At 40.6% G+C, this 14,072-nt stretch overlaps 1 protein-coding gene across 9 annotated transcripts in view; it reads right to left on the bottom strand.

Annotated features, from left to right (window-relative positions):
- Positions 1 to 14,072, bottom strand: part of ANK3 (ankyrin 3) — a 511,319-nt gene that overhangs the window by 36,248 nt on the left and 460,999 nt on the right. For 8 of the 9 annotated variants that reach the window (XM_087432165.1, XM_087432166.1, XM_087432167.1 and 5 more), the window contains 2 exons: positions 13,847 to 13,969; positions 12,224 to 12,305 (listed from right to left, as the gene is read on the bottom strand). In XM_087432165.1, the coding sequence (XP_087288291.1) occupies positions 12,224 to 12,305; positions 13,847 to 13,969 (205 nt within the window). Of the gene's footprint in view, positions 1 to 83; positions 7,878 to 12,223; positions 12,306 to 13,397; positions 13,425 to 13,846; positions 13,970 to 14,072 lie in introns of all 9 variants that reach the window. The other variant, XM_087432174.1, reaches the window with a different exon arrangement.

Genomic DNA, 14,072 nt, shown 5'->3' with positions numbered 1-14,072 from the left:
GAGTTGGAAAGTGTTTACAAACTATGCTGGTTCTCCAGGATGTGAGCAGAGTGCTCGAGAAACCTGACTGCCTTCATTCTCACCAGTCCTCCTACTGCTCCTTTTCTCACTGCCGGCCTTTTCACTCTTTGATTTTAAAGGTGCTGCCTCTGTTTTCTTATCTCTAGCAGACTTCGTTGTAATTGAAGGCTGGCCACCCCGGGAAGTCTCGGACAACGACGTGTTTCTTGAGGTACTGTCTTCCTCATCGGACAACTCGGACTGCATCTTTCTGTCTTCTTCAGAGAGGCGGTCCACAAGCTTTAAGGTCTCACCACTAATTCCCTTAAAATATTCAATGGAATGTTTACATACTTCCTTAAGCTGACTTTTCCTAACTTTAACTGTGGTGGTGGTGGTGGTGGTGGTGGTGGTGGTAACACAGGTGGATCTTACCTTTACTGGCAACTTGGATGGAAGTTGTTTGGCCTTGCCTTTCTCTAGCTGCCCTTGCTTTTGAGTGGCACATGCTTTTCTAACTGAAGCTGTGTTATCCCTGTGTGTGTCTTTGACTGGAATTCTGGACTTTACATCTACACATGAAGAAGCAGTGAGGGTTTTGGTTGTCTCAGATTGACTAACCTGCTTCATTTTACTCACTTTAGTGTTTGGCATATGATTTGGTGGGAAGATATCTTTTGGTGAAGTGGCCTTTATGGGAAGTTTGGATTTTCGCCTAGTCCCTATCGATTCCTTTGTCTTTTGCTGCTCTCCAAGAACTTTCTGCTTATCTCTTACACAGTGTCCTTGCAGTACCCCTGTCTTTTTTCCTGATGAGCTTTTCACTGGATTAACTTTCTCTGTGGTACAAGTGGGTGCAGAATGTTCTGTCAGAACTACATTACTTGTAATGTTATCTGACTGTATAGTGGAAGAATCCAAATTGTTGTTGTTATTAAAGTTATCTTTTTGAAAATCATGTTTTCCTTGGGGCCTAATGCCCATGTGGCTATTGGCTGTATTTGAAATCACTGTTATAGTTTCATTCTCTAATCCCTGACAACTGGTCATCACAGCTTCTATCTTATCTGTGACTTCTCCAGGGCCTTCTTTCTTCATGGTCATGGTGGATGCAGAGATTCCCATTTTTATAGGCGTGCGCAACTTGGGGTCAACTTTCGAGGTGTTAGTGGCTGCTGCTGCTTTCTCCAGGGAGCCACTACTGGATGTGCCTTCCTGACACTCTCCGCTGGTCGGGATGCTGGGGTTAGGTTCGACTGTAGGTGCCTCTACATTTCTCTCTAGATTGGTTTCTACAGTGGTGTCCCCTGACTGTGGCTGTGGTGTGGCAGTGACCATACTTTTATCCCCTTCCCCCTGGTCCCCTGACTTCCCTTCAGAAGTATGCTCACCAATCTGGAAAAATTGGAGCCTCTCTTCAACAAAATCCCTCTTGCTCATGTCAATTGCACCACTGCGAGTCATCTCAAACATTTTTCCTTCATGAAATGGGAAGGGGTTAGGCTCACTAGTTGGGGTACTTTCATCAGTTGGCGTTCTGGCTGGCGTTGTATCAGGGGTTGTTGCTGGAGAGCGGTCTTCCACAGCCAGACCAAATGGCTTAGTTTCATCTTCCCGTGATTTACTGTCAAACACTTCGTCATCCCCTCGGTTATTAGACCAAGGGTCAAAATCTAGACCTTTGGTAGCTACTGTTTTAAAAGGAGTGGCAAATTCTTCGTCTACTTTGTAACTGAAATAAGTATCAGGAAACACTGATCTGTCAGGATGTCTGCCTTCTAGTGTGAAAAACTGAGCCCCTGACTTCTGGTCAGTCTTATCAGGAGTCTTTTCAGATGAACTTTTAGAAGGTGGCTTATCTTCATCTGGTCCCACCCTTCCCTCCTCCTCCTCGATAACTTCAAGTTTACTTTGGCTAAAGGAGCGATCAGCTGGCTTCAGAATGCCCTCTGTGTTCCAGATATCTTTCTTAATTTCCATGGTTTGACCTGGGAGTTTAGAATCACTCTCTGTCAAGCCGTCATCTTCATCTTGCAGGTCGTAGCCATCTAGAGAGTCGATCTCTGTGGCATCTGTATCATGAGAAAACTCTGCCGTGGTAGCAATGGAACACTCTGTGATGGACTGGTCATTGTTCCCATTCTGGGCAGCTTCATTCTGAGGCGAATCGAGGACAAGGCCAAATTCATTATCTCTTCCAGATCCATTAGTTTCCAATTCTTTCTGGTTGGAAGCCTTTTCAGCAGAAGCTTTGGATTTTGTCACTTCTTTTTGTTCATCATCCACTTCCTTTAACTTGAAAGTATATTTTTTAACTGGGACGGGTTGATAAATAGATTCGTCATCGCTCGAATCACTGACGTCTGCCCCAGGAGGAACTGGTGAAGGTGGCTGCACTCTGATGACTGGTTCAGCCAGCTGGTACTTGTCATGTTCATCTTGCAGATTGACTTCAATCATGTCCACCTCTCTTTCAGGGAGATAATGATGTTTCTTATCTGACTCCATCTGGTCTGCATCCAGTGGTGGAGGAGGGGGAAATTCAATATAGGCAACTCTGTTACTTTTGGGTCTTTGGCTCGAGTCTTTGCTCAGGTTGTTAGGCATTTCGTGATCGACTGCTGTTTCTTCCACTATGGTCTGCTTTAAGGAGGCTGACTTGGCCTGCTCCTCCTCCTCAGATTCCTCAGAAACCTCGGGAATTGGGCTGGGTTTCCCTGGTATATAAGCTATGAGCGAGTCTGGTGTCTTAGACGTAAATTCATAACTCACTTCCTCTGAACTGGGTGTTTCTGGGGTTAAAGGGCTTTTCCCAGAGCTATCTAGAAAGGATACTTGCTCTAGAGTATCATCTTCTGGACTACCTTGGGGAGAAGGAGGTTGCTTTTGCTGTCTAGTTGTATAAAAGGTCCCCCTGGTCTCTTGCACTGTCTTACATTCCTGACTTATGATTTTTTTTACACTTCCTTGTTGTATCTCCTTTTCATATTGCTTCCCAACCTGTACAAAACTGACATAAACAGGCAAAGTTTTTATCTCTTTCCCTCCCTCTGTCTGGGCTAGTGGTGCAACTTTTTCCAATCCATCAATGGGACTGTGGTCGAATACATCACTAGAGGGAGATTCCTTTCCTGGGCTAAAGTCTAAAGAATCAGGAGATTTGGTGGGAGAGGTTTCGGTTTCATCAAGAGGCGGGCATAAGCCTATATAACTCTGATGTTTGGAAACTTTGCTGATTTCTGAATAGGCAATTTTTTCATCTTCTATAGAATTAAAGTGCTGTGTCTCAACTGTCTCTTTGCTCATACTTGATTGGGGTAACATTTGTGATAGTTCATGTTTTGGGAATGTCGACGGCTCACAAAAAACATCAGGAATATTGGAAGACAGCATTCTTCTTTCCTCCGCAACTCTGACTGGGATGTGTGACACTGCCGCGCTCTCGCTTCTCCTGGAAGGTTGATCGAGAGATCCACCTGGACGTTCCCCTTCTTTAACAACATATTCCCTATATAAGACTTTTTTGGAGGGAGATTTTACAGTCATTTCCTTAATTTCTGAGAGAGAGCCATTTGTTAACAATTTGTGTTCTCTCTCAGTCACAGACATAAATTCATTCCTTTGATCAACAATTTTACTCTCAGGGTGACCAATGTGATTCTCTCTTACATCATGCACAAGTACATGTGAAAGTTTTTCTTTCTGAGACTTATTGTTAGTGGCTCCAGAACTTTCCCATGTTCTAAAGACCTTTTTGTCCCATGGTCCCTTAGTTGCTAAATCTGTTACATGACATGCCAAGTCTTTAGCCTGTTGCTCAGAAAAATAGTCAGGCATTGGTTTACTACTTGACATTTCAGTTCTCTGTTTACTCACGTCATCAGAGACAGAATCATTTACAACAATTTCGTTGCTTTGGGCATGCTCATCTTTAGCTTTTAATACCATAAAATCTTTTTGCACAGATACACCTTCATCTGAGAGGTCTATGGCCTTCTGCTGTTTTTCTCTAGCAAAAACTTGGTAGACAGGTAGCTTGCTCTCCTGGATTTTTTTAACTGGGATTCTGGATTGGCCATCTGGCTTTTTGTCTTCTTGAGACACGTCCTTACTTTTTGCCTGTGTGTCTTGTTCAAATTTTAATCTAATGGAACTGAGTTTGGATTGTTTGAGCTGAAACCCAGACTGGGGCCCTTCTGGTGCCTTGCTCTGTGAAATACTTCCTTTGTCTTCCTCTGTGGACTTGCTGTCCTCAGTCTCTTGGGAAAGAACCCTCTTCTCCGGGCTGCTGGGCACACTGGATGCTTTCCTCTCATCGGCTTGGGGGAAGACTTGTCCGTCACGGCCATGCTGCCTTGCCTTAACCCACTCATCATTGGATGCCAACAGTTCTGTCAGCAGTACTTTCTCAGGGCTGCTACTGGTAGAGCTTTGAGAAGAGTATTCTTTGCCATTTCTAGGGCGTGGCTTTTTCTCTGGGGACTGCAGTTCATCATTTAGCTTTTCGGTTTTGTCGCGAAAAAACTGTGACACTTCAGTCAGTTTTTCTTCAGCTTCCTTCACAGTCCTGTCCACCCTATCTTCATATATCAACTTGTCTCTACCTCTGTCTAATCTGTCCTCAGTAAAGCGCATCCACATGGCATGTTTTGGACTACTAATATCGCCAGAATAGTGCAACACTGTCACTTTATCAAAATGCTCATCTTTAGACACTTTACCTACACCATTTTCAGACACATCTTTATAGATTTTGGAGATAATTTCTTTTTTGGGGGCAGTGACTACTTTTTCTCTGGACCGCTTATCAGACCCCTGTAACTCTGAGCTAGGGGGTCCTGTATGGTCTGTAACCGATTCCTCTGTATCAGAATGAGACACATCTAGCTTTTCTGACAGAAGCATTTTCTCAGCAAACCTGTAAGATTCCCCTCTTAGTTCTGACAACTCATCGTCATGGTATTCTATTGAGTGTTGACTCAAAAGCTTCAATGTTTTATAAGAGTCATCAGATATGAGTTGAGCAGAACTAGGGCGACTATCTTCTTCTTGGGACACAGGAGTGTTTACTCTGGAAGACTCCAGATAAGAAGGCAATGACTCTTCAGCAGTAAGTTCTTCTTCTTCTTGCTGACCCTGTTCCTCTGAACAAGGAAAAGCATCATGTTTTTCTGGCAGAAAATCTTTTAGGTTAATATCTCCCCGGGATAAGTCTTTCTGATACACATACATTTCCTTTTCTGGATGCTTTTTGGTTTCTCTAATAATGACTTCAGTGGGCTCAGCTTGGTTACCTTTTTCGATGTGGACTTCTATTATACGCTCCAGTTTGGGTTTCATTTGGTTGTCCTTCTCTGCATGCTGGGCTGAGGTTTCAGCAGCAGACTTGTGAACATCTGGAGAAACTGCCGACTTATGTTCAAACAGACCTGCCAGTTCTTTGGAAGGGTCCCGCCCGGACTGAAAGGCCTTCATGATGTCATGGACTGACATGGTTTCTTCAATTCTTTCAGAGGTACCTTCACTGCCTGGTGGAGAATGATAAACCATTCTGGTGGTCGTGGTTATGTGAGTCTCTTCTTTAACACGCATGCCTTTGCTCAAAACTCGATTTTGGTCATCTTCTTCACTATTGGCTCTCATTTGAAATGCTTTGACTTTTTCTTTAATACTAGAAGTGGTGGGCTTTGGTTCCAATTCCATAAACGTAGGGGAAGGTTTGGGTGACACAGGCTCCTCTGGTTGGGACTGGGGAGCGTCTCCGGCTGAAGGCTCATAGCTCCTGATAACATGAACCACCTCAGTTCTTGTTTCTGTAATGACAGGAGGGATGGGGACTTCATGAAAAAGTGGTTTAGGACCTGTGCTTTCAGCACTTTGTGGGGCCGAAGGTGTTTTTTCACTTCTTGTTTCAAAGCCACTGTCAGACAAGGGACTTTTATCTTGGTCATGCTGAGAAAAGTCATCTGGAGACTCCAAAATAGTATCTGTTCCAAAAAAAGAATCAGCCATTTTACATAACTCTTTCTCAGAGGTGGAAGGCCTCATAGAGGCTGGAGGCATTTTGAGTTTGTGTTCCTGCAAAGCAATTGCTGGTTTTAAAATTCTTTTCTGTTTCTCTTCACCATCCTTCTTTGCATCCTCAAACTTGCACTTTAAGTTTGTCAATGAACTACTCCCAATATCATTTGTTAGGTAATCAATAACTTTGGTCAAGTTATAATCCTTTTCAGAGGCGGCGTTTGATCTTACTTGTGCTCTCTCTGGCGGGGATGGAGAATGGCTCGCAGCGGCGTGTTGTCTTGCTTCTCTTATTTCTTCTGAACTAAATTCTATCCAGTCATCTTCGGGAGAGTGTCCACTGTCACTCTTTGGTGATTTGGGTGGTCCTTTGTCATCCACACACACATCTTTTTTAAGAATTTCACTAACTTTCACTAAGTCTTCCTTTACTTTCTCAACAATTTTAAAAGGTTCTTCATCATCAATTCTCCCTTCTTTTGGGAGTTCAGGTTGGAATGGCTTCTCCTCAGGCACATCTGTTTGTAGTATTGCAGTCATCCGCATTAGGTCCTCTTTCATTTCAGCCACATCTTTTAATATCTCCTGACTGGAAGATAAAGAAGATGGTGTAGACAGCTTAAGGGCAGAGGGTGCAAGGAACAAAGATGACTTAACTGGAGATGAAGTTCGAGTGAAATGGGGCTGAGGACGTGTCTCCGTAGTCAATGTTTTAATGGGTGACAGCAAGGCTGCTGCTGATTTTGTAAGTAAATTAGAGTCTGGAAGTTTCTTTAATGCTGGTTCTGGCAAAACATTGACTACAGAGTATACTGGCACTGTTATTATTGATGATGTTACAGATGAGGTAGTTGCAGATATTGACGACCCAAGGGATGTATAGAGTGCACTTGCGGAAGGAGTTCTTAGAGACTGAAAAGCTGACGGTGCTGAAGAAACATATGACCTGAGTGGGGAAAATGGCATTGCTGTCGTGGTAGAAAACACTTTCTCAACTGTGTCAGTGGCTGCATTAACCACAGAGCTCACAGAGTTTGTAGCTGTAGAAATTTTTTCCTGTAACGGGGCAGTGGCTTTGCATCCGTTAATTAAAGTTGAAGATGATGGATATTTCAGAGGGGAAATAGATCCGTTGACTAGTGCTACCTCTACTTGTCCAGGCATCTGTTTCACAGGTGATGAGAGAGAAGAGGTCATCGTAACTTTAGCTGATGAAATGACATCAACTGCTGATTTAGCTGGAGACACTACCGACTTTAAAGGCGAAGATATTAGCGGTGCTGCTGATGTAATAATTGACTTAAATGGCAGACTCGAGGAATACATATTAATGTTTGATTTGGGGGAGGCAGGGGGTGTCATGGTAATTGATGACCTCTCCAAAAGTGTCCCTGCTGTAGTCACTGGAGAGGTTCGAGAGGAAAACGTGGAATTGGATGCCAGCCCTTTTAAAGGCGAGGCCTCTGTGACTGTGGGAGCTCTAACCAGGGTACCAGAGGAAACTTGGATATTGTACGGAGATTGTGACACCACTGTTTTTATTGGCGAAGAAATTGTCCGAAAGGATCTAATTGGAGATGCCACGTCACTAATGGATTTAACTGAAGATGTAGTCGACGCGCCTAAGGTGGATTTGATTGGAGAAGGAGTCGAAACAGACCATATTGATTTTAACGGAGAAGCTGATGGCGTATTAGAGGAAGAACTTGATAAGGAAGTGAAGCCTGACTTTGCCGGCCCAGGCACTGTAATCGGAGCTGTTGTCCAGGACTGGTGTGGTCTTGTAGAAAAGAATGGCTTGTATGAGTAAGTGGTGGGGAGGGATCTTGTTGCTCCTGCACTCCGTTCAACTGTTTCTTAAATTTTAAAATGAAATCAAACACAAAAATCAACAAAAATGGTTGAGAAACAGAGAGACCAGAGAAAAAAATTGGTCAGTAAACTTTGAAATATTACAAAAGCAAGTACAATTGTTTGCATGATTTAGAATGAAAGAGGCAAAAGGAACAATTAAGTAAAAGAGGGAAAAAAAAAGTTCTACAGACATAACTAATCCAAAGTTAAAAAAAAAACCTAAATAAATAAAAAACAGAGCAATGTGAAATGAAAGACAGAAAAAGCACGTTGCAACCAAATAGGCCAACAATGAAAAATAGAGAACATGAGGAAAGAATTAATGATGAGAAAAATAACCACAATGGAAAACTGTTCCCTTACTTCCTATTGACTTTCTTATGTGCTGGTTTTGAAATATCAGTAGCCATTCTGTTTTGCCTGTATAGGTACATGTTTGTTTTGTGCAACCATATAACTCTCATTTTAGTCATTTCTAACGTTCCCTCTCCTCGAACCTTTTGGTGATACAGATTTCACCTAATTAGAACCATATCAATGTGTATAGCTAAACATTAAATATCTAAAACTCTTTTTTAGAAAACCACTCAAGCCTATTTCATGCAGAATCCAAAATAACTTTTAAGTGACAGGCAACTGATGTGCAAACTGTGAAGCCACTGGATTTTAAATCTGTATCTTCCATGCACAATTCGGTTATGCTTGACACCCATAAAAAGCCAATAAGAGCAAGAAATTTTCTGAGTCAGAATTTTAAAAGAAAAAACACAGAAAAGGAATGTTTGCATTGATCTTTTCCATGCAGTATATTCCTTTTGATGAGGAAAAAAGAAAATGTAATATGAAATGATTTAAAAATGCATATGTACACACACACGAAGGGAAAAAAAAACAGAAAAGATGGTTCATGGTTACCATAAGCAAGCAAAGCAACTGAAAACATTTTATCATGCGCAATATATCATGGCAAACAAGCCAATGAAGTAATACAGTTTTTATGCCATATTATGCACAATATATAAACTTTAAAAATACTTTCACAAGAGCATTTAGAAAGAAGAGTACACTTTTTCCATGAGATGTGAAGTCTTGGTACCTTTTGAGATTTTAGGAAAATATTTAATTATTCATATTAAAAATACGTCTGCAACTAAATATATCCATGTCTGTAGTTGTCTTCATTATGGATAAAAACACATAGTTTATCTCAGATATTTTTTTCATAATCTATTATACTTTTAATTCTCAAAAGGTATCATGAGGAAAAGCTAAAAAGCACATTATATTTTTAATACCCCATATTTAAGTATCTACAGTGGGATACAGTATATATCTGTATATATATTTATCAGTGGCAAAGGTACCGGTTCTGGTGCCTTCCCAGAATATTCATGGGACTCATGGATACCCCAAACACTGGAACAGCCATGAGGTAGACCTATTACTAGGAAAGATGGATTTAATACCAGCATTCTTCTGGCAACGGGACAAGAAACACAGAAATGAGGTAAGCACACTCGCTGGGGAGAGCAAGCACACACTTAGTCCTCTCTACTTCTACAACTCGAACAAACAAACCGAGCTGGTCACAGAGATTTGGAATGCCTGCCAAGGGCTAATACAGTCTCGCTCCCAGAAAGCACTGGTTCAGAATAATAGTGAAACGCGAAGAGGAAATGAGAATCTGCTTCATCTTTTACGCTCCTCTTCATGCTGTGCTCGTGCCATTGCTACAATCCAGTCCTTGGATTAGCAGCTACTCCCACAAGGGTGAAGATTTTCATTCCTAGTGTACATTTAAATTCAAACATTCAGAACATATCCTTTTCTAGGCTTACATATTATTCTAAAGAAAAGTGGAAAAACTAAGGAAAAACTCACCCATTCATTACCCCTCCTCGCCATAATTCTCAGTATTATATTGCTTAACTCTTTTGGAAACACCACACTGCAAATGGAAGGTTTGGGGATTCCTTCAATTCAGTGATTTGGGCTCAGTCCAATGTCTCAGAGAATTTATTTTTATAACTACCAGAAACTGGCAAAGCATCTCTCCTTTACCACTGAAGGCTGGCTCCATCAAGCAAAGAAGTCTTCTGAACCATGTCTATGGTTTTATACTTTGCATGAAGAGGCCAATTTACTGATCAGTTACACATTTTATGCTTTAATGACACATATTTTGTGATACCATTTATATTTATAACAAAGGGAATTTCTTTGGATGTCGGTTTAGGCACTGAATCACACCAGAATCTTTTTTTGTGGGGGGGGGGGGGGGGGAGTGGCCAGTGGAGAGGTTTGGAAAGGTCAGGGTAGTGAGGGAAAAGTTGCATTCACTTGGAGTTCTAACACTAATTCAGGGACTATTACATTTCCTTAATTTTCCTTCAGTCGCTTCTTAGTCCTTTCCATTTCTCTGTTCACCACCATTATGCTCCCTTTCATAAAACAGAGAAAAGTACCCTCTTCCTTCTATCAAAAGTCAAGGAGGACAAGCTACATATACTATGACTGAAGCTAGCCAAAAAGTAGCAACACTTTCATAAGTGGGAAGAATTCAATTGACTTAGCACACACCTGACCTTACAACTCATATATCCTTCAAACAAATACCTTAGGAACCAGAATGAGATGGGAGCTTGCCTGCCCAGAAGTGCCTCTGACCTGAAGTAGCTGGTCCATGGAGCCAGTCCAAAGGTTAAGGACGTTGCCTGGGAGTCCTAACCAGCTATCCCATGAGAGCCTTAGCTCGGCGGCAAAAGAATATTGAAGGAAAACTTCTACCCAGAAGATTTAGTTGTATTGAAAGACCATCTAGGTACACGCACACATACCTTCCCTGCTTTGTAGTAAAATGGGAGTTAATTTCAGCCCTTACAGTTTTAGAAGGATTTAGACATTTATGTTCAAGGAAAAAACTGAGATCTGGAAGAACATTCCTACGTGTGGTAGGGTTTCATTTCTCTTATGCTCCTCATTTAATGTCTGAATATAAAAGCTTCCCTAGTAGTCCAGAGGCTAGACCTCAGATTATACTAAGATCATCTGAGCTAAGCGGTGGAGTAGTTTCCAGCTGCACATTTAATTATGCTATGTGGGGCCGGCCCTGTGGCTTGGTGGTTAAGTGCGCGCGCTGCGATGCTGGTGGCCTGGGTTCGGATCCCGGGTGCGCATCGAGGCACCACTTCTCCGTTCATCCTGAGGCCGAGTCCCGCATACAGCAACTAGAAGGATGTGCAGCTACGACATACAACTATCCACTGGGGCTTTGGGGGGAAAAAATAAAATAAATAAAATCTTTAAAAAAAAAAAAAAAAAAAAAAAAAAAAATAATTATGCTATGTGGGCCCCCAGAAACAGGAATTCAGAAAAGGTGGGAAAAACCAAAGTGTGACTCTTACTGGTAAATTTCCAATCCTCCCTGAACTCAAGTAACTGTGAGTAATGGGAAACAGCTAGAAATGATTCACTAATTTAAAAATAATTTTTGTATAAATCCGCTGCTGATTAAAGTGGCACCACTCTGTACCAATCAGACACAATGCTGTTCTCAGTTCCTGTTGGTGGAGGGGCTTATCCTGAGGGCTGTAGTGATCACCAGAGGTGACAATGGGAAGGAGAGGGAGGGGGAGACAGAGAGAAAATGAATGAATATGACTGAGGAATCTATACCTGGATGCTTGCAAGCTAGTTAACAGCAAACCAAGACAGAAGAAAAGGGTTTAACCAGTCTAGTGAAGACCAGCTTTAGAACTGATATTTAATAAAAGGCATGTGGAGTGGGCAGAGGGAGGGAGAGACAGAAGGAAGGAGGAGATAAGAAGTCAGGAAACCAGCACTACCTCAAGAAAGTAGGAAAATATAATTCTTGCAAAGTGGGAAGAAAAAGAATCAGGATTAAGGTATAATGACCTACCTATATTAAGAAAAATGAGATGACAACCAAAGTTACTTTATCATCCTTTCTACCATCCCAAATATCTAACAGTAAATATTTTCTCTTTTGAGCATAGATCTAAAGCAACATTGGTACATTTTCTCCTAGCAGAGTTAACAATCAAAGTGAAATCAAAGGTTTTAAAGATAAGTAACAGATGTTTCTAATTTAAAAATAGTTAATGGCTTTTAAAAAAAAAACATTTTGAACCTATGATCTAGGGGTGTTTGTACCTCATATCTTCAACGATGTATAATATATTACTTAGATTTCATGATCAAGTTTTCCTGCAGGCAGTTTTTCTTTTGCCATTGGGTTTTCAAATGACCCCCAAATTCAGTTTGTATAGAAAAAATGTCTCTTCTTATAAACATCCACATAGATTAGTAAATGTGTTAGAAAACTCACTCATCCCAGGCTCGGTCAAGTAGCTGTAGCGCTTACGTAAAGCTAAAGAGGCAAAACTCTGTCGTCTGTCTGTTTTCTCGGCCTAAAAAAGAAAAAAAGAGGAATTCCGACTGTGTCCAGCTTCCTTGTCACATTTTCATAGTTTCGAAACATTTTGTAGGATGGCATGTTGATATCTTGTTTATCCTTATTTTCCTTCTTATGGATTTTCCTCATGGAAACGTTAATGTCCTACTGAGAGTCTATAGTCCCACCCTACGTCTCCACAAATAACCATCATTTAGCAAATGTGAGAGCACCAACACAGCAGACTACAGGGAACTACAAATAAAAGACAAGCGTTACAGAGGCTTCTGCTGCTGAGCAGTCAATTTTCCCAAATTCACTCATATTGAAAGCACATATATCACAAAGTACACTCACCCTATGTGAGTACCTTCAAGAAAAAAGGCACACAAAGTTTATTATTCTGATTAGTACTGTGGTTTCTCTAAGTTATAGGCATAAAGTGTAGGTGAGGAGATTAAAAACAGGTTAATAGTTTTATTAGAAATAATGTTACTGAGTCTTAAAGCTGCTGATTCTATTATTACTGAGGTTTGAGTTTTAAAAATTCAATTATCATTTAGCTTGGCAAAATACTAAGAGACAACTTATAAGGAAAAATTCATTCAAAACTTAATTGAACAGCTATGCCCTTAAAAAAATGGCCAAGATAAATTTCTTTAAATAGAATATCAAATACTTATCAATAGCCATTGAACACATATTTTATATTACATAAAAGAAGTTGATTTGTACAATAAAATTTCATATATTACTCATGATCTTGATTTAAAAGTTATAACACAGTGGATACTAGGTGAAAATATGCACAAATGTATATTTATACATGTCAATCTATCACATTTAAAAATGTTTAAAGAAGTTTAGTTCCTCTTTTTAAATCATTAGCTGAACTATAATTTTATTGAATGGACTGAAGTATTCAAGTACTCTCATGTGGAGGAAGAGTGAACCATTCTTTAAGAAAAACATACACCACTTTACCTCACTTGAGCTAAGATCTGCAAAAATGTAAGTTTCCCATACTTCAGCCCTTCGAAACTTCTTTTATACAGATTCAATTTCTATTCTATCTCTGATAGAGTAAAAGCAGAAGTGTTCATATTACCTCTTCATCTTGATCTGACTCTGTCTCCTTTTGGTCCAAAGATGCATTGCAGAGACAAGGAATATTATAATGGACAGCAGGGAAAAGAATATCAGGATATGAAAAGGACTGAGTAGGGAGCACAAAATGCAAGCTGATTTAGAAAGCAAAGCAAATCAAAAGAAGCCAACAAAAAATATCAAGAACTGTACATCCATGGCAAATTAATGTGTGACATTTGAAAAATCTATGAACTACCAGCAGAAGCAGTAAACAGGACTCCATCAAACAAACCATAAGAATTTGACACCACAGTAACAAGACTTAGTCAATCTACACAAAGAAACTAATAAAACTTGAGTTTCAAGAGCTTTAATCATGTTACAAAGCATTCCTTAATTGCATACCAAAGGGCCCACTTCTTCAAGACCAGGGAAAAAAAGTTAAAATAAACCAGTAATAAAAGATACCTTTTTATGTGCTGGCAGAGTGATATTTAAGTTGCAGACAGCTGTTTGAGGCAGTCCTTTTGTTGTCTTTGGTTCTTTCAGAAAAGATAGACGACCACAGGGCTCTTGGCTGGTGTCTCTGATCTAGAAGAATTCAGGCAGTTGACAGTTATAGAAAGAGACTTTTCTGAGGATTCCTGTCTGTACATGAGTTAAGCATGTTTGTTTTATGGAGCCTTTCAAGAGG

The sequence above is a fragment of the Ceratotherium simum genome, chromosome 6 (assembly GCF_057802395.1).
Source record: "Ceratotherium simum simum isolate JZ-2026a chromosome 6, ASM5780239v1, whole genome shotgun sequence".
Lineage (NCBI taxonomy): Eukaryota > Metazoa > Chordata > Mammalia > Perissodactyla > Rhinocerotidae > Ceratotherium > Ceratotherium simum.
This window is presented reverse-complemented; position numbering and strand designations above follow the sequence as displayed.